At 55.0% G+C, this 25,227-nt stretch overlaps 2 protein-coding genes across 2 annotated transcripts; one reads left to right on the top strand and one right to left on the bottom strand.

Annotated features, from left to right (window-relative positions):
- The first annotated feature begins 2,838 nt into the window (after positions 1–2,838).
- GAS2L2 (growth arrest specific 2 like 2) lies at positions 2,839–12,465 on the top strand. Its single transcript, XM_060646667.3, has 6 exons — positions 2,839–4,370; positions 5,797–6,038; positions 6,918–7,025; positions 8,105–8,201; positions 8,983–9,235; positions 9,765–12,465. Exons 1-6 carry the CDS (start codon positions 3,986–3,988, stop codon positions 11,317–11,319), a joined length of 2,640 nt encoding a protein of 879 aa, XP_060502650.3. The 5' UTR covers positions 2,839–3,985; the 3' UTR covers positions 11,320–12,465.
- Positions 12,466–13,644: 1,179 nt separating this feature from the next.
- Positions 13,645–23,479, bottom strand: RASL10B (RAS like family 10 member B). Its single transcript, XM_060646668.3, has 4 exons — positions 23,217–23,479; positions 20,102–20,465; positions 15,336–15,460; positions 13,645–14,774 (listed from the first exon to the last, which is right to left on the bottom strand). The coding sequence occupies exons 2-4, from the start codon at positions 20,315–20,317 to the stop codon at positions 14,504–14,506; spliced, it is 612 nt and encodes a 203-aa protein (XP_060502651.1). The 5' UTR covers positions 20,318–20,465; positions 23,217–23,479; the 3' UTR covers positions 13,645–14,503.
- Positions 23,480–25,227: the final 1,748 nt, after the last annotated feature.

Below are 25,227 nucleotides of genomic sequence, written 5' to 3'. Positions count from 1 at the left end.
CTACCTTCCCCTCTTGGCAAGGCATTATAAGAGAGAAAGGAGTGGCTTTGGCCCGCTGCAGGCTGGGTTCAAATCCCAGCTCAACCACATAAGCGTAAGATCTGACCTTCAGCATGTTGTCTCTGACCCTCAGCCTCTTCATCTGTAAATCAGAGATAGTCACACATTACCAGACTTTACCCGGCCTACAGAAACCATTCAAAGCATTAAGTTTATTTGTATCATTATGTTCTCTCCTCCCTTTTCTGTCTTATCTCTATCCTTCCTCACTCTGGCTCCCCCCTCAACTTACTTCCAGCTCATTGCCTTAGCTCCAAGAAGCAGAGGACACGCCTCCAAGTCCAGTAGGAAGCAGGACCCAGGCAAGAGCTGGGTGTAGCTCCAGAATGTGGTGTAGGTGTGTGTGAGAACTGGAGCTGGGGGAGGGGACAAAATCATGGAGCCTGGAAATGAGTTTTCCTGGCCTTCACAGCGGCATGTGTTGGCAGAGACAGGAGTATGCAGAGGGGTCAGAGGATGCAAACCCAGCTCTGGAGAGCCTCAGTCTGACGGGGAAGAATGATTTGGTTTCCCTTCAAGTCTGAGGGTGGAGGAGAATGGGGTCACTCCCTCGGGCATCTCCCAGTTTGGTGGAGGCAGGTGGGTGGGACGGAGTACAACGAGAACAGAACGGCTCCCAGGAATGTCCTAGTCACATGGGGACAATTCTGTCAAGAACTGTGGAGGGTCTGAAGTTTTGCTCTCAAATGCTAACGAGTTAACTTGCCCGAGTGTCATGGGTGTGCCAAAAAACATGAGGCTCCTGGGTCAGAGACAAGGACTTGATTCCTCATGGCACAGCAACATCAGCATATGTGTGTCAGCACCTCTTGCTGACATGGGTGCCACAGGGATGGGTGTCAGTGAATGCCTGCACGTGCACTGGCTTGCATTACAAGAGAAACTCTGAGCTTAGGAACACAAATCTTTTTATTAACTTTTTTTGAGGGAGAAAGGGGCAGAGGGAGACAGAGAATCTTAAGTAGGCTCCACAGGAGCCTGACACGGGGCTCAGTCTCACAACCAAGAGTTCATGACCTGAGCTGAAATCAAGAGTCAGACGCTTAACCAACTGAGCCTCCCAGGGGCCCTGGAACACAAGTCTTTTCTAATGGGCAGCAAGCAAACCTGCTCTCTGCTCCAGAGAGAGACATGGTCACTATCTTCCAAAGGTTGTTCACTATATAAACATCCTTGAAAAGTCCGTGCCTCTACTTGTGAGACAGGCAGAAATGCAAAAGACCCATGGAGAACTGTCTCCCAACAAACCTGTTCTCCTTACATTTCCCAAAAGAGCTTAGAGCCACGAGGATTCCTCATTGCAAAATTCAAAAGCTCACTCTGGCTAATTTATTTATTTATTTTTAATGTTTATTTTTTGAGAGAGAGAGAGAGAGAGAGAGACAGAGCATGAGTGGGGGAGGGGCAGAGAGAGAGGGAGACACAGAATCCAAAGAAGGCTCGAGGCCCTGAGCTGTCAGCACAGAGCCCGACAGGGGGCTTGAACCCACGAACTGGGAGATCATAACTCTAGCCAAAGTCAGACACTTAACCGCTCACCTGACTGAGCCACCCAGACACCTCTACTCTGGCTAATTTAAAGAGACAGAGCAGCGGGAGCTCATAGAATGGCCAATTTGGCAATCGGACAGGAACTATAGAAGGCTGGTGAGGGCGAGCACAGCTGAGAGCACACCACAGGAATAATACAGTTCAGAAGCCACTGCGGGGGACACCTCTGGTCACTGGCGCCATGAACAACCTTCTTGAGTCACTACCTAAGATTTAATGTCCCTGGCCAGGCACATCCAAACCACTGAGTCTGTGCCGTGGCTTTTTGGGAGCATCCCACGAACAACCATGACAGGGTGTCCCTCATGTCTGGTCATTCACCTCATCCTGCCTCACCCACTTCAACTTGCCCAGAGGTCCTTTGTCATCCTTAGGGTGTTCATTCACTTTCTCAGGGATATTCTGGGTTTCGTGGGACCTCCATAAAAAGCGGGATTGTCAAAACAAACAATACCAGCATAAAACCCCATTGGAAATTGATCACAGAGTAGTAATAGAGTCAGCAGGGAAAGCACGAGAACAGACAGGTAATCCCACTCCACCAGGGACATAAGCATCCCTCCTGGACTCAGATGCCAAGCTGGGAAGACCCCTTGAAAGGGGAGAAACTGCACTGATGTGTGAACTCAAAATTGGATCTCTATCCAGAAGAAACTGCTTAAAACCGGAAGAGAAGGAGCTACATTTTATTGGCAAGCATTATTTCCTGCCATTCCCAGAAATCTGGAGAACAAGATGAGTTTGAGTGTCCAAAGTAAAGCTATAATTTTTGTACTTTTTAAGATTGTAATATGTAAATTAATGGCACATATAGCACATTAACTTGTAATGACCAGGTATAACACGGAGATTCCATGTTCATTTTAGTTGAGCAATAAAGGTAAGTTACAAGAAGAAATATCCAATAAGGTGGTATGTAAGGGTTACCCAAGTGGGAATATATATATATATATATAATATATAATATATATACACATGTATATACATGTATATTCCCATATATTCCCATATATGTATATATAACAAGATTTATAATATATTTTTAAAAATATATATTATACATATTAAATATATAACAATATTTTATATTTAAGAGATTGGAGCCTCTTACCCTTTGAACATCATGTCAGTGAGGCCCTCCCTTGACCACCTCCCATAAAATTCCACCCACTGCTCCATCTCCCTTAGTGCTTGATTTTTCTCCCTGGTATTTATCACCATCAGACTTACTCTTGATTTATTTATCACCTGTCATCCATCCCCACTAACATGTATGTAGCCTCCATGAGGTCAGGCACCTCATTTACTGCTCTGTCTTCAGGCCTATAATAGTGCCTGACACATAGGAGGTACTTGATATTTATTGAAGGGATGTGCTGCTGTGGCCAGGGTGAGGTACTGTGGTTTTCAGCTCCAACCTGCTCTAGCGGAATCAGTGGTGGGAGGGGAGGATGGAGCAGGTTCTTAGAGATAGTGGAGATCACCGGGCATAGACGGGGCTGCTGGGAGAATCAGCGAGAGCTGGGACCCACCCAGTCCTGTGTGTGCGTGTGTCCTGAAACTTTCCACCTACATAATTCCTTTACTCCTCACAACACCCAACAGAGGTAGACATTCCCATTTTACAGTAGAGGAAACTAAGGCACAGAGAGGTTAGGTAGCATATGAAGGTCCCAGGAGGATAAAGGAAAGGGGCCAGGGCTGAGTCCTGTCTTTAGCCCCTATCACTGTCTCTTTCATCCCCACCTTACAGTGCTCACTAACACCGAGGGCCTCAGCAACCCCTGGCCCTGCTTTTCTCCCACAATTCCCAGAATCCCCCATGCTTCCAACAAGGGAGAGAAGCCCGCCCCAGCCTCTCCTCCCTGCTCCATTGGATCCCAGGGCGGGCTCTGCAGGGCAGTCCTCGGCTGGCTGCCAGGAAGGGTTAACAAGGAGTGTTTGTAGCAGCCGCTGTCTCCAAGGAGAGGAGGGGAAAGCAGACTGGAGAGGCGGACAGCCGGACAGCCGGGCTCCGCCAGCCGCTGGGGGGTGGGAGGCAGCCAGTGGACCTGTCTAGTCCTGGGGGGAGAGAGCAGTGTCCTCACCTCCACCTGTCCCGGGAGGTGGCAAACTCTGAAAGAACTGGGCAGCCCAAGAGTGAGGTCCCGGCAGGGCCACCAAGTAGGGAAAGTTCCGGCAGGGACTGAGGAATGTGGGAGGGCGGGGGACCAGGCTGAAGCCAGCAGCAAGTAGCAGAGCCAGAAGTTCTGGGCTCTTGGAGGGTAGACGGGGAACCCCTGAGTCAGGGTCAGCCACGACCCAGCAGGTAGTAGTGAAGGCACAACAGCGGCAGAGAGGAGGCACCCACCTCCTCCCTGTTGAGGGTCCAACCATGTCCAAGCCTAGGGGACGTGGGAGGAGGCCTGGGACTGTTGGGCCACCAGTGCGTAGCATCCGGCCCTTTAAGTCCAGCGAGCACTACCTGGAAGCCATGAAGGAGGACCTGGCCGAGTGGCTTCGGGATCTCTATGGGCTGGACATCGACGCGGCCAACTTCCTGCAGGTCCTGGAGACAGGCCTGGTGCTGTGCCGGCACGCCAACGCCATCACGGAGGCTGCCCTGGCCTTCCTGGCTGAGGCACCTGCTCGAGCCCAAAGGATGCCCCTGCCTCGGGCTGGGGTTTCCTGCAACGGGGCTGCCCAGCCGGGCACCTTCCAGGCCCGGGACAATGTCTCCAACTTCATCCATTGGTGTCGAAAGGAGATGGGCATCCAAGGTAACCACCCTGCACCCTCTCCCCAGACCTTATCTTGCCAGGCATCCACCTACTCTCTGAGGCTCGGGCTGCAGCTGGAGTCAGGAGCCAGGGTCCTCTTTCCTCATTTGGGCCAGCTCATCCCTTCTCGTGCCTCAGTTTCCCCATCTCATAGTAAATCTTCAAAAAATAAATGTGTTGAATGATTCATCCATTCAACAAATATATAGTTAGTCCCTATCTTTGTGCCCAGCACAAAGGACCAAGAAGACTAAGACTCAGTGTCCAAAGAGCTCATGGTCTAGAGAGATAGATGCATAGATACACAGATTACAGTCCAATGTGATAAAAGCCCAAGATAGAGGTGTGTGTGTTGGGGAACCAGGAGAGGAAACAGCTACCTGATGAGGTGGAAAGTGGGGGCCAAGAAAGGCCACTCAGAGGAGACAGATTTGAACTGAGTCTTGGGGAACAAATAGAAGTTTGGAGGAAAGGGAATTCTGGGCAGGGGACCGCAGGGGTATAGGCACAGAGATGCTGTGTTCGGATGACTGGCAGAAGCCAGTGTGGGTAAGGGCACAGGGCTGGGGTGGGGGTGGGGGAGGACAAGGGGAGCAGGCAAGTGGACATTAGGGAGAGGCAGTCGTGCTGAGGCTTGTGAGTTGCAGAGGAGTAACCTGCCAGGATCCCTCATCTCCTAGGCCTTGGATCCGGCAGTGGGATGAAGCTGGATATTGGGCCATCCTCCAGGTCAAAGGCAGAGTGGGGTGAGACAGAGGGAAGAGTCAGGCCAGCTGCTGGCTGGTGGCAAGGCAGGGCGGCTCAGGATTGGAGGGCTGAGAAAAGCTAGTGTCTCACTGAGCACTTCCCATGTAGCCAGATTTCGTCTGCAGACACTTAACAACTGTCTTTACAACAACCCCATGGTATAGTCTACACCCCATCTGACAGAGGAGGAGACTGAGGCTCAGGTTCTAGCCCAAGGATACACAGCTGCTGGGTGGGAGAATTGGGACGCCAACCCTGACAGTCAGGCTCCAGAGCCTGCACTCAGCCCTGCCTGGTTAGATGTGGGCTGAAGGTTGAGTTCCAGATGTCTGCTGGATATTGGAGGTGGGCTGCGTGGGTGGGAAGCAGAAGTGCTCCTTGCTCCTACCCATTTTGTCAAACTGAATAGGAAGAAGGGCAAGGTGGAGTTAACCCACAGCTGGGCTCCGGGCTCCTGGCTTGGCTGTGTCACCTCCTTCCCACCCCAGCCTCTCTTGTGAGACGGGCCACCTAGTCTGCACTCAGTGCCTGTGCAATTCTGCTCAGACCCCTCCTAGGGGGCTGGCCTGACTCCAAGATCCTGCCATCGGAGTCACCCCCTCGGGCCTCCACCCGGGGCCAGGGATGGCCCCAGGGCTCTCCCAGCTGCCTGCCCCCTTCCCCCAACTCCGCTTGCCAGAGGTGGTGATGTTCGAGACCGAGGACCTGGTGCTACGCAAGAACGTGAAGAACGTGGTGCTGTGCTTGCTGGAGCTGGGCCGCCGAGCCTGGCGCTTCGGTGTGGCGGCGCCGACCCTGGTGCGGCTGGAGGAGGAGATCGACGAGGAGCTGCGGCAGGAGCTGGCCCTGCCCCCGCCGGACCCCCCGCCGCCCGAGCGCCCTGCGCGTCGGCCCTGCCACTTCCGCAACCTGGACCAGATGGTGAGGGGCTGGGGCACGCCCTCCAGGCCCCGCCTCCCTCTGCCACGCCCCCTCCCCCAGCCCCGCCTGCGGGATCCGACCCACGCCCTTCTCGAGCTCCAGCCCCCACCCTGTCTGAATTCACAGCGCGGCTTTAAGTCCTGTTCCACTCTGAGCCTCAATCCTCATCGCATATAGTAGCAGCTAAATCGCTTATTACGTTTTTATTACAATCCCGCGCTCTAGACCTCTCTGAGTCTCTGCGGGACGGCTTTTAAGAACCCAGCCCCTGGCACCGTTTCTGACACCTTGGTTCAAATCTTAGTTCCACTGCTCCCCGGCTGTGTGACTTGGGGCAAATTATTTAACCTCTCTGTGCCTCAATTCTGTAGCGTGGAGGTGTAATAGTACCTACCTTATATGACTGCTGAATATTAAATGAGCCAGTGCGTATGAAGTGCTGGGAACAGTGTCCGGCACAGAGGGGCGCTTCATAGGAGCTAGCTCTTACTGGGATGAACCCATTTCTGCTATCCAGGAATCGAGCTCAGGGAGGCTCCTTAACTTGCCCAAGGCCTATGGTGCGGTGGAGACAGGACTCCAGCCGAAGCCTGTCAAATTCCAATGTCCATCTTCTTCACCATTACATTCCACTGCCTCTGTCAGCTGACCCACAGACCACTGGACTATAGGTGACTGGACTATAGGTCTTGTTTTCACTGGGTCATTAAAAGTCTTCTGCACTTGCTTCTCAGCCCCCAGCCCTGACCTCAGCAGAAGCCAAGGTGCTGGCTCTGGGGACAGACCAGCTCCCTCTCCCGGGGCTTGACCCAGGGTGGGGAGTAGGGAGCTTGGGCACCTGTGCAGAGGGAGGGCTGAGCCCATCGTCACTACCCACAGGTACAGAGCCTCGTCAGCCACTGCACGTGCCCAGTTCAGTTCTCCATGGTCAAGGTGTCTGAGGGGAAGTACCGCGTGGGGGACTCCAACACTCTCATCTTCATCCGGGTAAGTCTGGGACAGGGGTGGGGGTGTCCCCCAGGATCCGCAGAATAGAGTTTCCTTTCATGGGAACATACCCAGGACTGAGGGCAAGGACAGGAACTCATCATTCACTCCAACTTATCGGGCCTTAGGGCTTTCTTTCTCTCCCTTGCAGAATTCCAGAAGATTGTTGGCAGAGTTGGCAATCCTATCCCCTCCTCCCATTACGACAGCCAGAACCCTGTCCCCGTCTGCTCCACCTTAGCTGAGTGCAGAGGGGTGTCCAGGCAGAAGTGCAGTGTGAAGGGTACTGCTGAATTTCCTTTGCCTCCACTCCATCCACATGCCTTGTCAGAGCAGGGGGCCTGAGAACCCCAAGTTTGTGTTCAGTGCATGGGCCCCATAGTCCACCCTTCACATGCCTGGCTTGGTACATTCTGCGGAGTGAGCAGTAGTACAGGTCTGAAACGTACCTCCCATACCCACACCCTCATACCTGGCAATGCCTTACCAGAAACAGATCGTACCCAGAGGCTTGGCCAGCAGCTCATAGGTATGCACGCCCTTTCCTTGATCACGGGCCATGCCTGGGGGCAGAGCCAGCTCCCTGGGGCCCTCACCCAGACCCTGGGCCAATAGCTCTGTGAAGTAGGTAAGGACAAGGGATTGTGTTCCTCAGTTGAAAACTGAGTTGAAAAATGGAAGCCTGGAGAGACTGTGACTTGCCCCAGAATGGGGTAAGACCGGGATTCCCAGGGATTCCTCGACACACACACGCTATAGAGCAAAGCCAGGGCCACGTTTCTGACATAGGCATGTGCAGGTGAAGGGGGAGAGGAGAGTGTTCTGGGGCCAGGCTGCCCAGTGCTTGGGAGATCCCTTGTCCAGCTGTGGGGCAACTCTTTGTCAGCCTGGTCACCACCCTTAACAACACGTTATCCAATGCTAGTTGTGGAGAGGCAGGCTGCAAAATACACACCTGTGCGGAGTTCCTGCGTGTGCATATGTACATGCATGGGAGTGTATGCTGGAAAACTGTGGGCCGCTCCAGGAAGAGGGAAAACCCTCCATCCCGTCCTCAACCTCATCCTTGTCCTCTACAGATCCTCCGGAACCATGTGATGGTGCGTGTGGGGGGCGGCTGGGACACACTCGGCCATTACCTGGACAAACATGACCCCTGCCGGTGCACCTCCCTCTGTGAGTCCTCTGAGAGTCTCTGTGGCTCTGGGTCGGGAGGCCGGGAGCAGCGGTGGGAGGTAGGTCTGATCTCCAGGGCCAGGAAGTATGCAGGGGATGGAGAAAGGAAGATCCTATAGAAGGTACTGGTGGAAGAAGGAGAAGGAGGAGAAAGAGAAAAGAAGAAAGAAAGAAAGAGAAAAGAGGAAGGAGAGGAAGAAAGAAGAAAGAGAGAAGGAAAGGAGAAGGAGGAGAAGGAGAAGGAGGAGAAGGAGAAGAAGAAGGAGGAGGAGAAGAAGAAGAAAGAAGAAAAAGATAAAGATACTGGTGGGATGCCTTCAGACATGAGAAGGAAGCTGGGCAGCCAAATTGCAATACCGATTATATCCACAAGATGACGCCAAACACACAGAATCAGCATTTGGTAAAGGTGCCTCTAGGCAGAGCGTGGGTCAGCCTCCAAAGCACCGAGTATGACTCGGAGGGGTCTTCAGTCCTTCCATAATTTCTATTAGCACCTCAAGCTACCCCATATAAACATGTAATCTAAGTAAGATTTGAACTTGCAATACAAATGCAGCTTTAAACAAGTCCCCCAGCTGGGCCTTCTGACCGGATTTCATCCCCTGAACCCCTAAAAGGAAGCTCTCGCACCGGCACTGGTACTGTAGGTCCCACTGTCTCTAATGTGGGTTGTGGGCGGGGGGGGAGGTAGGACAGTTGGGGAAGGAGAACAGTGGGCTCCATCAGCAGGAATTTAACCCCTTCTTCCTCTCCTCTCTCTGGGGACCTGTGTTGGTAGCACACAAGACGGGCAGTTTCCAGAAGCCCCCTGTCCCACCGGTGCAGCATGAAGTGAAGGTGCAGGATGGGCCCTCGCTGCCTCAACCTACGATGACTATCAGCCGTTCCCAGAGCCCGCTGCCCCCCGTGGACTGGAAGACATACACCTCTTCAGGCCGAAAGTTGAGGGCCCTCACCTCCTCCTCCCCTAGAGCCCACAGTAAAAGAGGAGCAGAGGCGGGAGTCCCCAGAGAGACAGCATCATTCCTGAGGTACAAGGGAGAAGGACAGAGTAGGTTCTCTTTTCCCTACAGAGTCCATATTCTCAGGGGGCCACCCCACCCCAAGATAAGGGAAGCAGTGTCCTGGCAATGTCCTTATCCCAGGTGTTCAGAACCAAAAAGGCATCCAGTCGGCACCATTGGAATCATGTAGCTTTTTCATATGCTCTCCCATTTCACAGATGAAGCTGAGGCCCATAAAGGGAACAGATTTCTCAAGGTCCTTCTGCCATTTCACAGTAGAATAGATAGACACTCCCTCCCCCAAGACTGGTGACCTTTAGTTGTGGGACCTGAAGTAATTCGGGGTCCAAACCAGGCTTCTTTCTATCTGCCACACAGGGAATGAGGGAGAATAAGTCATAAGGAAGACTAGGGCAGGCACAGAGGGAGAGAGCATCGGTGTCATTCAACATGAAGTCTGGTCCCCTTGGTGTTCTGGCTGGGGAAAGGTCCTCCCTTCCCAGAGCCAGGGGAATGGACTAGATGATCCTGTCAACCTTGTGATTCTCCCTTTCAGGTGCCAGGAGAGGTCACCTACCCCATCTCGGAGGCAGCTGCCAGCTCAGGACAGCCCACCTGGCCCCCAATCCTCATCCCCCCATCGGAGCCAAGACCCACAGGGCACCTCCTCAGGGAAAAAGGAGGAGAGATACTCCCCTGAACACCCCAGAGGAAGGACTCCCACATCTTGGGTTCATGACGGGATAGACAGCCAGGGAACTCATGCCAGAGCCCCCACCTCCCAGAGATTCCGAGCCCCTGAAGCCACAGCCAAAAGGACACCAGTGAGAGGACCATCTCCACTGCCTCGTTCCTCCAGCCCAGCCAAGCCCATGAACCTCAAGCCACCACCCAGGGGTGAGGCTGAGGGTGCTTCTGCCCAGCTCAGGGAGCCAGCAGCTGTCCGCTCTCCAACCCCTGTTAAAGGGCCCACCAAGATCCCTGTCCGATTGTCCCCTGCCCGCCCCCCAACTCCAGGAAGTAGCTTTCCAGGTCCTGCAAGTGTAGGTACCATGACAGAATTGGGGAGCGGATCCATCCCAGTAAGGGCTGTCACTGGCGACCCGGCTGGGTGGAGACATGAGGACTCCTTTGTGGATGCGAAGCAAGGGGACCAGAAGCTGGACATCCAGGTGACAGCAAAGGCTGGGGAGCCTCGGGGCTTGGGCCCACACAAGTGGGAGGGGCGATATCCTCCCCTGCTCCTGGGTGGGACCAAGGATCAGGCCATGTACCACACGCTCGAGGAAGAGCTTTTGACCAACATGAAGCTGCTAGAGGTGGGAGTTGCCTGCCCCCAGGGCACAGGGTCTGGGGTCATCCCTCGAAGTGGAGTCTATGTCCCCAGCCCATGTGGGCGATGGCCTGAGCCTGGGGGTCCTTATGACAAAGTCATCCAAGAACTGGCTCAGGGTCCCCCAGCCCTCCTTAAAGTGGACCTGGGAGCCTGGAAGGCAGCCCCTACAGGTTGCCCTAAACTAGCTGCTACCACAGGCCCAGGAAGCCCTAAAGGGAAACTGGGAGCCCTTAAGAGTGAGCCAAAGGTAAAGGCAAGCCTGAGTGCCAAGGTCACCAGAGTGAAGAAGGTCCCAGCTCAAGGAGGGCAGGACTGCTCAGCTCCTACTGTGTCTGCCAGCCTGGAAGCCCCCTCACCTTCACCCTCAGACCCCAATTCTGACAAAACCAAGGTATGTCTGGGCAAGGCCAAGAGAACACTCCGAAAGCCCCAGAGAGTTCCATCCATCTACAAGCTGAAGCTGAGGCCCAGGATCCGGCCCCGGAGAGACCACAGGCCCGAGAAGCAGCCTTCACGCATCCCGAAGCCACTGGCCTACCTCCACCTGGGTTCAGCCAGGGCACTCCCCAGAGGCAGGCTGGTGAGAGCAGTGCTGGGCAGCAAGGGAGTGGAGTCCCACCCAGTGGATGGCGCCTCAGCAGGGGAGGAGGAAGAAGAAAAGAAGTGGAAAGAACCAGCTGCTCCACTGAAGAGCAGCCTCCAGGCTTTGGAGGGTGGGGGTCTCCAGCAGATTGATCAAGACCCACTCCAACCTGAGGAGGAGTCCTGGGTCTGAGGAAGGGCCTTCTCAGACCTGAAGCTGTGGTTCTGGGGAAGAAGGGAAGTAAAAGGATGCCATGTAGCTGCTGGACCCCAGTTTTGAACAGAAAGTTAGGTCCCTCACCTCTATCCAAGGCCTTTGTCACGGGGGTGGGGGGGGGGGGTGAGGATATGGGTGGGGTCAGAAGACAAATATAGACTCAGTCTGCTTGTTGACCAAAGGGACCACTCCAACTCCAGGGGCACTGGGGCCACCCAATGTCTTCTTGCCTTCCCCCAGAACAGCTCCCCAAACTCCTGGCCTCTGGCCATGCCTACCATTTCCACAACTCTTATAAGTTATTAAACATTTGTGGGTCTGTTCCTGAGCCCCCAGCTTCTTGACTCCCCCACTCTAGCATTGTGGTGGTGCAGGAAGGTAAAGCTTGAAGTGTTACCCACTGGAGTGGAAGGGGATGAGGCGCAGGGAACTGGGGGTGAGAGATGCTTCCTCTCTTGAGGTTCAGTCAACCTAGCCAGACAGCCAATCTCTCCAGGAAGCTGCTTGTGTGTCAGCACCGTGGACAGGGACAGAGCACTTCAGGACTTCAAAACTTTGCTCTGGGGTTTGGGAACTGAGATCACTCAGTCAAGAGGGATGGTTGAGATTGTTCTTATCCCATTCACAGCCACAAAAGGGCTGCTGAAGCTTGGTCACAAGTGGGAACAAAGACACAGCAGCAGGAGCTGGGATTGAGTCCAGTTATGAAAGTTTTCCCAAGAGTGGGGCGGAGGGTGAGACCTTTCGCTTTCCCTCAGGATGGTTTTGATCAGTTGGAGGGCTAGGGGGCTAGGGAGAGAAGATGAGTCCCAAACTCTTCCTCTTAATTCTCCTGGTTGCTCCAGGCTCTGGGATTCAGAGCCACCTCATCACCCTGGTGGTCCTTCCACAGCAGATCTCAGCAGGCAGGCCCTGTAGGGAACCCTTTCCCTCTCAGGGCAGGAACTGAGCCAACACATTGTACAGAAACGAGGGAAAACACTCCCTGATTTTTAATCTGACTTCCAATCACAGCGCAATGGGCATCACACACACACAAACTTCCAGACCCTGTGGTGGGAAACCCTGGGTGGGTGGGGACAGAGACTCAGAATGGGAGTGCAGGGAATCAAAATCAAATACCTGGGGTGCAGTGGAGGGGGTGAGGGGGGTTGGCCAGGCAATACATTCCAATGGCTCCCACAAGGGGTAGCCAGAGGCCTGGGTTCCCCACACCCACCTCAGGTGCCTCAGCTAGGGGTGACAGTGATGGGGCAGGTGAGATGCTGCCATCCCTCACCCCAGCCCCCTGGTGAACCAGGGGGCAGGGATGCAGGGGATAAAAGGGGGCAGGCCCTCTTCCTTACCCTCCCAGCCACTCCCAAGGTGTGGGGAAGGGGAGCCACCTCCTCTGTTTCAGAGGGAGGCTCAGAGAGAGCGGGTCACTTGCCCAAAGTCATGGAGCAGAGCAGGGACTAGAACCCAGGAATATGGGACTGCCCCAGGTCAGGGCAGTCACTGCAGGGCTGCAGATACACCCCATGGTTGGAGGGAGAATCAGCTGGGGAAGTAGAAGGGAGAATCAGATTCCCTCTCACACTAGATCTGGATAAATTCCCCACCCATGACCCCTCCCCCAGACTCCATTCCATCACCACTCTGGGCTACCTGATTTTTCTGGTCTAGACGCTGCAGCTTGGCTACATCGAGGCTGGGTTGTTCTATCTGCCCGTCTTCTAACAAGTGACCTTCCTATCTTCTCACCACACCAGGGCTCAGGGCTCAGCCTCAAGGAGCACTCAGCTGGGGACACACGCCATTGGTCCCACCCTCCGAGTACCCCAGTAATCCCTCAGGCCGCTCCTAGTATCTTCAATGGATTTTGTTATTTCTAAATCGGTACAAAACTGACAGTGATCAGCTCCGGTGACGAGAGGTAGAAACCGGCCAGGTGGCCGGAGAAAATGGGGTGGAGTGAGTCAGGTCATAGGGCCAACTGGTGTTGGGACAAGGGGGCATCAGATCCTGAGGGCCTCCATCTAGGGGTGGGTATGTGGGCATATCTCCCCCAAGGACAGGGGTCTCCATAATTCTTATCCTGGCTCTGCCCCTCCCCAGATTTATCAGAGAAATCTGAGATTCAAGGTAGGTAGGGTCTGGGGCAGTCAGATTGGAGTGGGATGGGGAGATAAGAGTCTTCACTAGCACAACCTAATCCCTCCGCCTCCCAGGGCACCACCTTGCCCACCACCAGCCCCCCAAACCCAACATCCTCCAATCTTGCAGACCACCCAACGCAAGGGGGAAGAGAGGGCTGGAATCTGGCATCATGGAAATAAATTTATCCTTTGGGGGATTCCCTTCTCCACACTGTCAAGGAAAACAAAAAGTTTTAACCCAGGAGGTGATCTGGCTTTGGGGTCAGGAAGGGGATGAGGGGCACCCGGCAGGGATGGACCATCGAGTTAAGGCTGGAAGGTAGGTTGTTGTGTCTCTGGGGGCTGCTGGGCGGGGAGATCTCCCTGGAAGGGGGAGAACTCAGCCTTCTCCCCCTGACTGACCCTTGACCTCAACCCTCGGACCCTGACTATGGTCCTTGGGCCACCCGCATCTCTCTGCCCTGTGCCCGTGGTGCTGACGGTCCAAAGGCTGGCCTCACAGAGAAGCTGCCAGGATCTGCGACAACGGGGTGAACGAAGTGAGAGCCCTGTGAACGGAGCCGGGGGCGGGAAGGTGGACCGGAGGGTGGATAAGACAGCTAAGGGCCAACAGACGCTTGGGCAGACAGACACAGGAGTAGACGACGCAGGGCAATGACAGACACACTCTCTGGAGAAGACCGGTGGGGGCCCCGGCCAAGGCAGCACCTCCCCACCCCCACCCCCCCGCGCTCACCGCCAATCCCAAAAGGCTGAGGCGCCCCTTGGGGGCCTGGCCGGGCACTGCGCTAACTCCAGCACTAAGGGCAGCGGGCCCAGGAAGACGGCTGGCCCAGGAGAGGGCTTGGACTGGGCAGTTACCGGAGGCTCTCTCGTCCTCCGCCCCTCACCGGGAGGCGCGCGGCTGCGGGACCGTCGCAGGCCCGGACCGTCAGAGTCCTACCCCGCCCCTCCGCGCCCGAGCCCGGCAGTCCCCGGGGAGGTCCCCGCCCGTCGGGATGCGGCTGCGGGCGGGCGCGTTGTCACATGATGGCGCAGCGGTTGCGGCGCAGCGCGCCCTGGAAGCGCAGGGCGGCGTGCACGTGTTTGCAGCGGGCGCAGCCGACGCTCTTGAGCAGCTCGCTGAAGAGCAGCAGGATGTGCCAGTTGTACTTGGCCGAGCACTCCACGTAGCCGCACTTCCAGGTCTTGCGCACCAGGTGTGACACGTTCCAGCGCGGGATCACGCGCCCGCGCTGCAGGTCCCGCTTGTTGCCCACGATGATAATGGGCGTCTCCGAGGTGCCGATCACCCTGCGGGGGTGAGGGGGGAATCTCAGAACTCCACAGTCCGGTCTCACAACCACTGGACTTCGAGAAGGGCAGGCTGTGCCTGGTCAATACTGCTACTACCATACTTGTGTTCCGCCTGCAGCGCTAAGCCCTCGGGATACCTTATATTGTCCAATCAGAACTGATCTGAAAGGTAGGTACTATTGTTATCCCCATTTTCCAGATGAGGAACCTGAGTCTAACCTGTTAAGTGGCTTAAAGTCATGCAGAAGAGTGACCCTGACACTTTTTTTTCCTCCCCAGAGCCCCTGCTCTTAAGCACTGCACTAGACTAGCCACCCCGTGGTAAGAATCCCAAAGTGAGTTATTAGAAATGGGGACATAACATAGTGTGTGTGTGTGTGTGTGTGTGTGTGTGTGTGTGTGTGTGTGGGAGAGAGAGAGAGAGAGAGAGAGAGAGAGAGAGAGAGAGAGAGGGAGAATGTGCGGGAACCAGAGGATATTTCATCTAGCAACTCTGCGCGCACCCCACTGTTGCACCCTTAAACAGGAAGTAGCCAGCATTGGTATCCCAGCCCTCACCTCGTCTCTAGGATCTGCTGGCGGATGGTCTTGACGTACTCAAAGCTGTCAAAGCAGCAGATGTCGTAGACCAGGATGTAGGCATGGACGCTCCGGAGTCCCCTGCAACAGGCATCTGCCCACTCCTGCAACACCCCCAGCCAGTGCCAAGGTCAGAGCCACTCGGAGACCTCCCCTTGCCCCCAGCCACCTCTAGCCAAACACCCGACAGCACTCTCACCTGCCACTGCACCCCAAACCTTCCACACCCACCCATCACAGGAAGCCTGGCCCAGGAAAATGTACAAGCTCAGTATTGGGGTTCCCCCACCTCCAAGCCAGGATAGGGAAGGTCACACTATCTGACCTCCAGAGCTAATGCCCTCACTGTCCTGTGCACATCTGGAGCTGAGATCAGCCTTGTCCCATTTTTATCGCCCAACCTGTCCATCCATCCATCTGTCCATTCGGACCTTTGTTCCAGTACATTTACTAAGTGCCCCTAAGAGCCCAGCCCTCTGAGCTAGTTGATGGATCCTGTGAAATCCTGCATCTTCCAGGGCTCAGCTTAAATGCTTCCTCTTCCTCCAGGAAGCCTTCCTGCAAGCAGAAGACTATGCCTTTCATCTCCTGTGTTCTTCTTCTTCCTCTTTTTTTTAATGTTTATTTATTTATTTTTATTTAATGTTTGTTTGTTTGTTTATTTATTTATTTATTTATTTATTTATTTATTTATTTATTTATAATGGGCAGGGGAGGGACAGTGAGGGAGAATCCCAAGCAGGCTCCATGGCACCAGTGCAGAGCCCAATGGGGGGCTCGAACTCACAAACCGTGAGATTTTGACATGAGCCGAAGTTAAGAGTCAGACGCTTAACTGACCGAGCACCCAGAACATCTGTGTTCTGAGAATCCTTTAGTTATACCTTGGTTAGAGCTGTTTCCATCCCCAGTTCCCTGCTTCTGTTGTGAGCTCTTGAGAGGGCCCTAGCCAGGTCTTCCACATTTTTACACGCCTCCTTCTCCTCCCTGCTGAGTGCCTCCCAGCTGTGTTGGCTCTCAGCAGGCTCTTTACTTGCACTGCCTAGACTGGTGAGCTCTCTGCAGTCTTGAACCCTACCTGTTCCATGCTGGAATCAATGCAACTGCCGCCTATAACACTGCCCTTGGATTGCTACCCGATGTCCTTTCTGTGTGCTCCACACTGCCCTCAGGATCGAGGAGAAAAAGACTGAGACTGGACGCACAGTGGGGGCTGATGTGGAGCAGGGCCCAAAGGCGGCTCCGGGGAGTCAGAGCATCCTGAATGCTTGTCGCAAATTCTCAAGGAGGGGCCGCAGCTCAAGAGGAGTAGGCTCCTGGAAAGGCTCAGTGTACTAAAGGGAAGGTTCCTTAGGAGACTAATGAGCTGATTGACCTTCCAGCAGATGGCAAATGCAAGAGCAGTTGAAGGCAGCTGGTGTGTGAACAAGAAGGGGGTCCCTGAAGCTGGGGGAGGGGAGGCCTCCGAGGACAAAGAGACCCAGGGTCTTCTGCCTTGAGGGCCCTGGCAAAAGACTCGGAGGAGGTGCAGACATGTCCCCGTGGTGCCAGCTTATGAGCTGTGCTGGGGCAGGGGCCAGGCTTGCAGGACTACAGCTGGTTCTCCACCTCAGAGCAGGAAGAAAAGAGGCAGGGGTAGAGAGTTAAGTCCAGCTCCAGAAAAGCACTTCCCAACTCAAAGGCTTAGAAGCTGCTGCAGTGGATTTCCCCAGGGAGATGATGTGGCATCTTTTCTTTGTGCTGAGTTTTAACTCTGGTGCAGGGGGAAGATGCTGAGGACAAATCTAAAACCACAGGGAAACAGGAGCTGGCTTCTCAGGCCAGGGAAGACTGCACTCAGCTGGACACGGTGCCCTCTGGGAGCCTGGGACCCCCATGTGCACACAGCTCCTCCCTCATCTCATGCAAGGGTTGGATATCAGCGGGAAATAGGAGGGACGGGGAGACGGGCAGAGAGGCTCCCACCTTCTTCCAGCCCTTCGCTGGGGAGAGGGAACAGCTGCCAGCCTTTGAGAGTGATAGCCCACCTCTCCCCCAACACGCTGCCTCTTCCAGAGGACCTCCAGCCTGCCCTCCTGCCCACTGCTCTGGGGAGGGGGGGCGCCTAAAAGGGAGAAGAGGAAGTCTCCTGATTGTCTGGGTTGTGCCTTCACTCCTGATTGAAGGGAGGGAGCAAGAAAACTGACCTTTCCTTCCAGCTACCTCTGTGCGGGGTTCCAGACTGTAAGAAATCATCTTGAGGCTGTGTCAACAAAGAAAGAGCACTGAAAACTGAGTCCAGTTCTAAGGACACCTGGCTGCTGACCATGCATTTGTTGCTCTAACCTCAGCTTCCTCCTCTGATAGGAGGAGAGGGACTACAGAAGGAACGACTGAGGCTCAGAAAATGCCACTCTCTTCTGGGCTGGATCTCATCTGTCATTGGGGAAGAATGTATTTCTCTTTTCTTTTCAGACAGTGGCCACTGGGATTTTATATTGGCCTCTGGGCATGCAGGGTCCTTTCTCTATATTTCTCTGCTCAGGGTCCCTTTCTTGTGTGAAGCCTGGATAGCCTGGAGAGTCTAAAACTCAGGATCAATCAGGAAGAAAGAGGCCAACAATCCAACAGAAAGATGGACAAAGGCATTACTAGTTGTCAAAAAAGAAACACAAAAGCCCTTACACATATGAAAAGATGCTCAACTTTGGTCACAACCAGAGATGCAAATAAAAACTATTCTGAGAATATCTCATCTCATCCATTAGACTGTCAAAACTCCAGAAGGTGGACAATACATCCTGATGGCAAGGCTTTAGGGAAACTAGCATTCGCGTACAGTCCTCGCAACACAAAATGGGCAACTTTCTAGAAGGGGAGGGAAATCTGGCAATACCTTCCAAATATAGCTGCATTCATCCTTTGACCTGGCAATGCCATTTTGGGGGCTCGTTTCCACAGAAACACCTCCCTGTGTGCAGAGAGACTACGAACAAGGCTATTTGTGTGGCATTGCTTAAGACAGCAAAAGACTAGAAACAACCCACTTGTCCAACAAGAGGGGACTCCATTGTACATCTCTCTGATAGGGCACAGTGTGGCCATGCTACTGACATTCAGGTACTAACACTCGGGGAAGATCTCCAGGTTAAAACGTAAAGCAAAAAGACAAGGTGTAGAGCAATTTTTTTTTTTCTGTAAGAAAGGAATAAGAATACATTTTCTTATTTATCTATAGAAACACTGGAAGTGGGAGTAAAAAACCAATTGACAATGGCCATAGAGAGTGGGGCAAGAATCAGGGTGAAGAAGGCAGGGGCGAGATTGAGATTTCTCTGTATGTACCTTTTTACAGTTTGAACTTTTTAAAAAAAAAGTTTGGACTTTTTTTTTTTTTTTTTTTTTTTTTAAGAGAGAGAGGGCATGAGCAGATAAGAGAGCCAGAGGGAAAGAGAGAGAGAATCTTAAGCAGGCTCCAGGCTGAGCATGGAGTCCGATGCAGGGCTTGATCCCATCACCTTGGGATCATGACCTGAGCCGAAATCAAGAGTTGGATACGCAACTGACTGACCCGGTCAGGCACTCCACAAAGTTTGGACTTTTAAACTATGTCCTACCCATTCCAAAGTCGATATTAAATTAAAATTAAATCTACAACAAAATGTGAAAAAATAAGCCGCTCAATGTGCAAAACTGGCACAAGATCTGAGTATCCACTTGGGCCGCTGTTCAAGTCCACCGTGGAGGAGAACCAGAAGGCCCTGACCCCAGACGCGCTGCCCTGATCTCACTTTTTCCAAGAGGCCCATGTGTGGATCAGGTTTTTGTCTTTGGTGTTAATCCCCCACACCTGGGGTGGGACAGACAGGTACCCTTGGGCTTGGGCCAAGGTCCTCCTGCCCGGAGTTGCTGAGACAGTGCTGAGACCTAGACCCTGCCCCAGAGATTGCTGTATTTGTGGTCACAACTGGCCAAGCTGTGGCCCCTACCTCTCCTTCCAGAGAAACTTCTGAATGCTCTGTCAGGGGCTTCCTTCAGTGAGCAGATATGTCTTAGAGCTAAGCCTCCACTCGCACCCTATCCCCTCTCAAGCCAGAGGTAGAGAGATGGAAGGGGGGCCTGGTCCCTGCAGGCTGGGGAAAGGGGCACTATAAGCCAGGACACTGGGGGCATCTGAATCCACCCCCTGCAGGAAGGGTGCCCAGTGAGCCAGTCCTGAGTCCAGGGGGCGGGGCATCACTTAAGGAACGCCTGTAGGCAAAGGACCGGTTGGGGCCTCCAGTCTCAGAGAACATACCTTTCCCAGGCCCTGGCTTTTTCTTCCGCTGTCCTAGATGACAAGGGTCTGAGGCCACGATGGGCACAACCCAGAGTATTAATAGCATCTAGTGTTCCTGCCTTTCTCTCCACTGCCCTTTACCTGCCCAATCTCACTGAGCTGATGCCGACCACAGCATTTACTGTACTATGTAATAATTGCCGGTTTGCCTTCTCACCCGACGGTGAGTTAGTTCCTGGAGAGCAAACTGCACATCTGTTTTGCCCGCCAGTCTGCCCTGGTGCCCACCACACGTTATACACTCATTAAAGATGCACTGAATAAAGCCGCACACACGTGATGGCTCGAGACAGGGTAGCCTGTGGTGCTGCATGGAGCCCTCAGAGCCTGAAGGATGGGGACAGGGCCAGAGCCTGGAAAAGGCAGGAGTCCAGCTCCTCCCCCACCCCCCCACTCCCTGGCTGGCCACACCAGCCGGCCCTCCTACCTGCAGTGTGTTGACAGGGAAGGTGCTGATGGGTGGGAAGTCGAGGATCTGGAGGTCGTGCACGTGGCCGTTCATGACGACAGCAGGCAGGTAGAGGCGGCGGGCGGTGGTGGGCACGCAGACCTCGCTGAACTCGTTGTACAGGAACTGGCGCACGATGGCACTTTTGCCCACGCCTCGCGCCCCCAGCACGGCCACCCGGTAGGTGGAGACCATGCCTCCCGCCCCGCTCCGCCACCGCGTCCTCGCCGCTGCCTGGGGCTCCCCCGGGCTGCATATTCCAGGGGCTGGGGGCTCAGCCACCGTCAGGACCCACCATTGCTGCCCCTGTTTTGCCCCGGGCCCTCTGCGGCCTCCACCTGGACTGTGGGGACAAGAGGTGGGCTTGGTGGGCCCGCTTTTCCCTGGACCTGGCCTGTACTTCCCCAGCCCAGGAACTTGGCTGAAGCTGTTACTGCCTCTCAGAAAGCCTTTCCTTTCCCAGAACACCTAGCTCCATCTACCCAGAGCCTCTCCACCCTCCCTTCTCCATTTTTTTTCCTGCCACCCGCCCACCGGTGGGAATCACTCTTTCTTGTGTTATGATCAGACATGTGGCCACTTCCGACCCCCCCAGCCAGGCCAGGCTGCAGAGCAGAGTGGGACGCACCCTAGACTTGCTCCAATCCCCACTTTCCCATAGAGCCCAGGATGAGCCAAGGCCGAGCATGTCTCATCAGAGACATTCACAGCATTTTGTGGAGAGAGTCCTTTGTTGGGCAGGACATTTTACATCCTGTTGGGAACCCTGGCCCAGATGACTGCTCTGGCTCTGGAGCACACTACTTGTTGAACACTTAGTGTTAGCACAGCCACATGGTTATCCATAGTCAAAACAGTAGCCCTCAGGGATGGGTAACCATCCCCCTTTCCAGAAGACTCAAGAGGGAGCGAGAAGCATGCCCAAGGGCACACAGCTGACAGCAACAGCCTCCCCTCCACAAAGCTGCAATACCTCCGACCTCCTCCAAGTTTAGTGCTTCTAGCTGGTCAATGCCTACAGGCCAAGGGCTATGTCTCATTCTCTGGCATCCTCCCAAACTCAGAGGGCCTGGCACATAGCAGGTGCCCAGGAAAGGACTGCTACAGGGTTGGACCTTGCTATGCTCAGTTTCGGTGACTTCGGAGCTTAGGGGTAAACCCCGGCTATGATGTTTCCTAGCTGTGGTCAGAGGGCAAATCACCTGCCCAGTCTGCACACATATAAAGTGGGGTTAACAGGCCCTACTTCTGGGATAATCCAAGCAAACCTCCTAACCAGATGCCTTCTCCTTCTGTTGGGGATGGTGACCAGGGAGGCTGGTCCACGCCTGAGACCTCCTGTCCAGGGACTGTTCACGGGAGGGTGACACCAGTGCCTACTATGTGGGCCCAGGGCAGACGGATTTGCTGGATTCCGACAAGGCCATGCTTTTCAGGTTATGTGCATGTCCTCTCTGTGGATATATGTTCTTTCCATATATGCGCAGTTCACAGCTGAATGTCCCTCAGTCTGGCCTGGCTCAGAAAATCCAATCTATTGGGTATGTGTACAGACAGTAAACAGAAGGCAGGATTTGGGGTGAGACCCACCAAGGTTTGGTTCCCAGCTCTGCCACCTAAAATGTGTCCATGGGCAAGAAACTTCATAGGGTGTTGTGAGGTCATGAAAGTAAAACCCAGTGCCAGGAACAGCAGGTGTTCAACTAACAGCGGCCACGGTTATATACGGGGGTCCTTCATTCACCTGAGGTTTACTAAGATCTCAGTGGGACCTCCTAGCAACCCCAGGATGGGTCACTATCCACTGTTGCGCTGTTGTTCACATACATGTTGTATGGTGTGTGTGTGTGTGTGTATGAGAAAGAGAGGGAGGGAGAGAGACTCTTCTCCCTGTTTTATTGAAGGTAAAACCAAAACTAAAAACCAGAGACTCAGGGAAGTGAAAAGCATACAGCCAGCTGAGCTATCAACCAAAAGAGGACCCTGATCTCCTTTCTGTCCCATGTGGTGTCCTTTCCCCAACAGGTGTTTATCTACTTCTATGGGCTTCCCACTGGGGTACGTACCAGTCCCTCCTCCCCCCAAATCCCTCCAGGCCCTGGGCCCCTCAGGCATCCCTGGACACTGTGAGCTTGGCAGAGAGCCTCAGCTGGGTTAATTACATAACCAGCACAAGCAGGTGAGGAGGGGGGCATACTGGGGGAGGCAGAGAGGACAAAGAATGCAAGAAGAATCCCTGACCTCTCTCTGGGTGTGGCAACTTAGAGGTATCTAGGATGTGTCCTACCTGCAGATTCTCCCGGACGCCACGCTCCCTGCACAGAAATCAACCCTTTCTGGAGAATTGCTGGGAAATAAACGGGGCATAGTGCTGGAGCCAGGGAGGGGATGCAAGAGAGGCCCCTAGGCTGGGGCCACCCTCCTGGAACTCACCAGGCCCAAGTGTGGCCCTGTCCCTGACTCAGAGGTGACTAGTGTCCCCTCCCTCTTCTCAGGCGGGGGTCCTGGGTCTAAGTGCCTATTAACCCAACATCCCTAGTTGGGTGGGGACTGAAGAGGGCTGTCCGGAGCATCAGGGCCCAGCTCCCTAAGGGCTCCCTCCCCAAGGCCTGCGCTCCGCAGTGAGTCTGCAGACAGCGCCCCGGCAAGAGACCGGGGACACACACAGGGGCCAAAGCCTGGTTCTTGTCCCCTCCCCTAGGCCTGGACACAGGAGTCCTGCCCTAGACTGGCGGCCCTGGCTTTGCGGTCCCATGGGCAGAGTCACACGTCTGCCCGCTGTCTGTCCCCACACGTTCATGTGGGAGTGGGCGGGTGGGGGCGGCAGAGGATGCTGGGCTCCCCATGACCTGATTGGTGGGAGTCTGGGGGGGATGCCGGAGCCCTGCCTGCTCTCCGCCTCCAGCACCTTGCAGGCAGGCAACCCCCCCCCCCCCCCCCACCAGCTCCCGCTCTCACGTGGCCGCCCAGCGCCGCTTCCCCGCCAGCCCGCCGTCCCCCTCCACCCTCCTCGTCCCGGCCCCCGGGCCCGGCCGCCCCGCTCCCACCCGCCCCCGGCCCTGCACCGCCCGCCTCCCCTCCTCCCGCCGCTTACCCGGGGCCGTCCTAGCTGCCCCCGGCCCTGGCCGGCCGGCCGGCGGGGCCGCGCTCCCCCCGGGCTCCGGCGCTGCCCCCCGGCTCCCCGGCCCGGGGGGAGAGGGGTGGGGGCGCCCCCGGCTGCCCAGTCAGCGCGGGCTCAGCGGCGGGCGCGGAGGGCAGGTGCGGGAGCCGAGGGGGCAGGAAACCTCCAGCCCAGCTCTCCCTCCGGAGCGCGCCGCCCGCTCGCGCCGGCTGGAGGGAGGCGGAGGGGAGCGCGAGGCCGCGGGGAGGGGGGTGGGGGGGGGGGTTCGGGCTGGCGTTCCGCTGGGTCCCTGAGCCTGACAGATTCGCTCGCGCGGCCCAGGACGAATTCTTGAACCCTGCGCCTCTAGACTTGCACCCCCTCCCGACTCCCCCTGGCAGGTTTTTATTTCTCCCCTGGAGGGGTGGGAGGAAGGCGCCAGAGAGGCCCTAGAGCCTTTTGCTTCCTTCACTCCAATTCCCGCCCCGCCCCCGACCCCGCGTCCACCCCAGCTGCTCCCTCTAGGTCCCCCTCTGACCCTTCCCACGCCACAGTCCGCTGCAGGGCGGGCGCACCTGTGTGCCCTGCACCTTGTGCCGTCCCGCTGGAGGACGGAGTGCAGGGTGGTCACTCTCGCCCTTCACCGCAGCAGTGCAAGAAGGGCACACCAGGCTGGCCGCAGAGCACAGCGTATCTCCTGCCAGTGAATGACCTCCACTTCCCTCAACCCACTGCTCCCCTGTCTTCTCCACACCGGGAGATGCCAGCATTTGCAGGGGCTGCATGCAGGCAGAATCACCTATATATTTTTTCTAAACCCACCGGCCACAGTGTCATTCATCATAGCTAGCATTTGTGGAGTGCGTCCTGTGTGCCAGACAACGGGCTCTAAGTTTTACCTGCGTCCTCAAACTTAATCCTCACAATTCTGTGAGGTTGATTCTTTAAAAAAAAATTTTTTTTTTCTTAACGTTTATTTATTTTTGAGAGACAGAGAACGAGCAGGGGAGGAACAGAGAGAGAGGGAGACACAGAATCTGAAGCAGGCTCCAGGCTCTGAGCTGTTGGTACAGAGCCTGACACGGGGCTCAAACCCACAAACTGTGAGATCATGACCTGAGCCGAAGTCAGTTGCTTAACTGACTGAGCCACCCAGGTGCTCCATGTGAGGTCAATTCTACAGATGGGATAGTTGGGGACTGAGAGGGGTGGAGTGACTTGTCTTACTGAAGGGCAAAATTTGGAATAGAAGATGGGGATCTCTAGTTGGGTGGCCCTCCCAGCCCAAGGGGGAGAAGCTGGCCCAGCAGCACTAATTATGTGCTGTGTGAAAAGCCAGGGTTCTGGAGGGAGGGCGCAGGGAGGGGCCCAAATAGTTAGGGGAGTCAGTGGAGGTGTCAGAGGAGGCAAGTTTCAAGGAAGGAGCCTTGAAAGAAATGGATTTGGGGCGTCAGGGTGAGAGGAGGTTGTGGGAGAGGAGGGCTACAGATGAGAGAAGATGGGAGCAAGTACAGAGCTTTGAGAAGGGAGCCCAGGGGGCTGGCAGCTTGGTGAGAGGAGGCAGAGAGGGGGCTTGAGGTGAGGTCTCAAAGGCGGTGGTGATTGCTGGGTAAGGAATTTGGACCTAGCCCTGTGCTGGATGGTAAGGTAATGAAGGGTCTTGAAGCAGGGCAGTGACCACCTGGCCGGAGTCACATTGTACTTGCCTGCAGGGCAGAAGAGGAAGGGGAAGCCCAGAGAGCTCACCCGTGTTTTTATCCCTGGGACCCAGCATGCCCCCCTGTGACTTTCTAGACTTCCTATTACTCCTGGGTTCCAGATTCCTCATGGAGCCAGTTTCCTCCTCCCTCTGGGCTCTGCATTTTGGGCATGTTCCCAATTGCTCCTCCTCTCTCTTCTATCCAGACAGAAAGTGTAGTGGTTATGAGCCTGGGCCTCAGAATCGGACAGATCTGGATTTAAATCCTGGCCCTCCACTGACTATGTGACCATGATGGTAACTGAA

The sequence above is a fragment of the Panthera onca genome, chromosome E1 (genome assembly GCF_046562875.1).
Source record: "Panthera onca isolate mPanOnc1 chromosome E1, mPanOnc1 haplotype 2, whole genome shotgun sequence".
Taxonomy (NCBI): domain Eukaryota; kingdom Metazoa; phylum Chordata; class Mammalia; order Carnivora; family Felidae; genus Panthera; species Panthera onca.
This window is presented reverse-complemented; position numbering and strand designations above follow the sequence as displayed.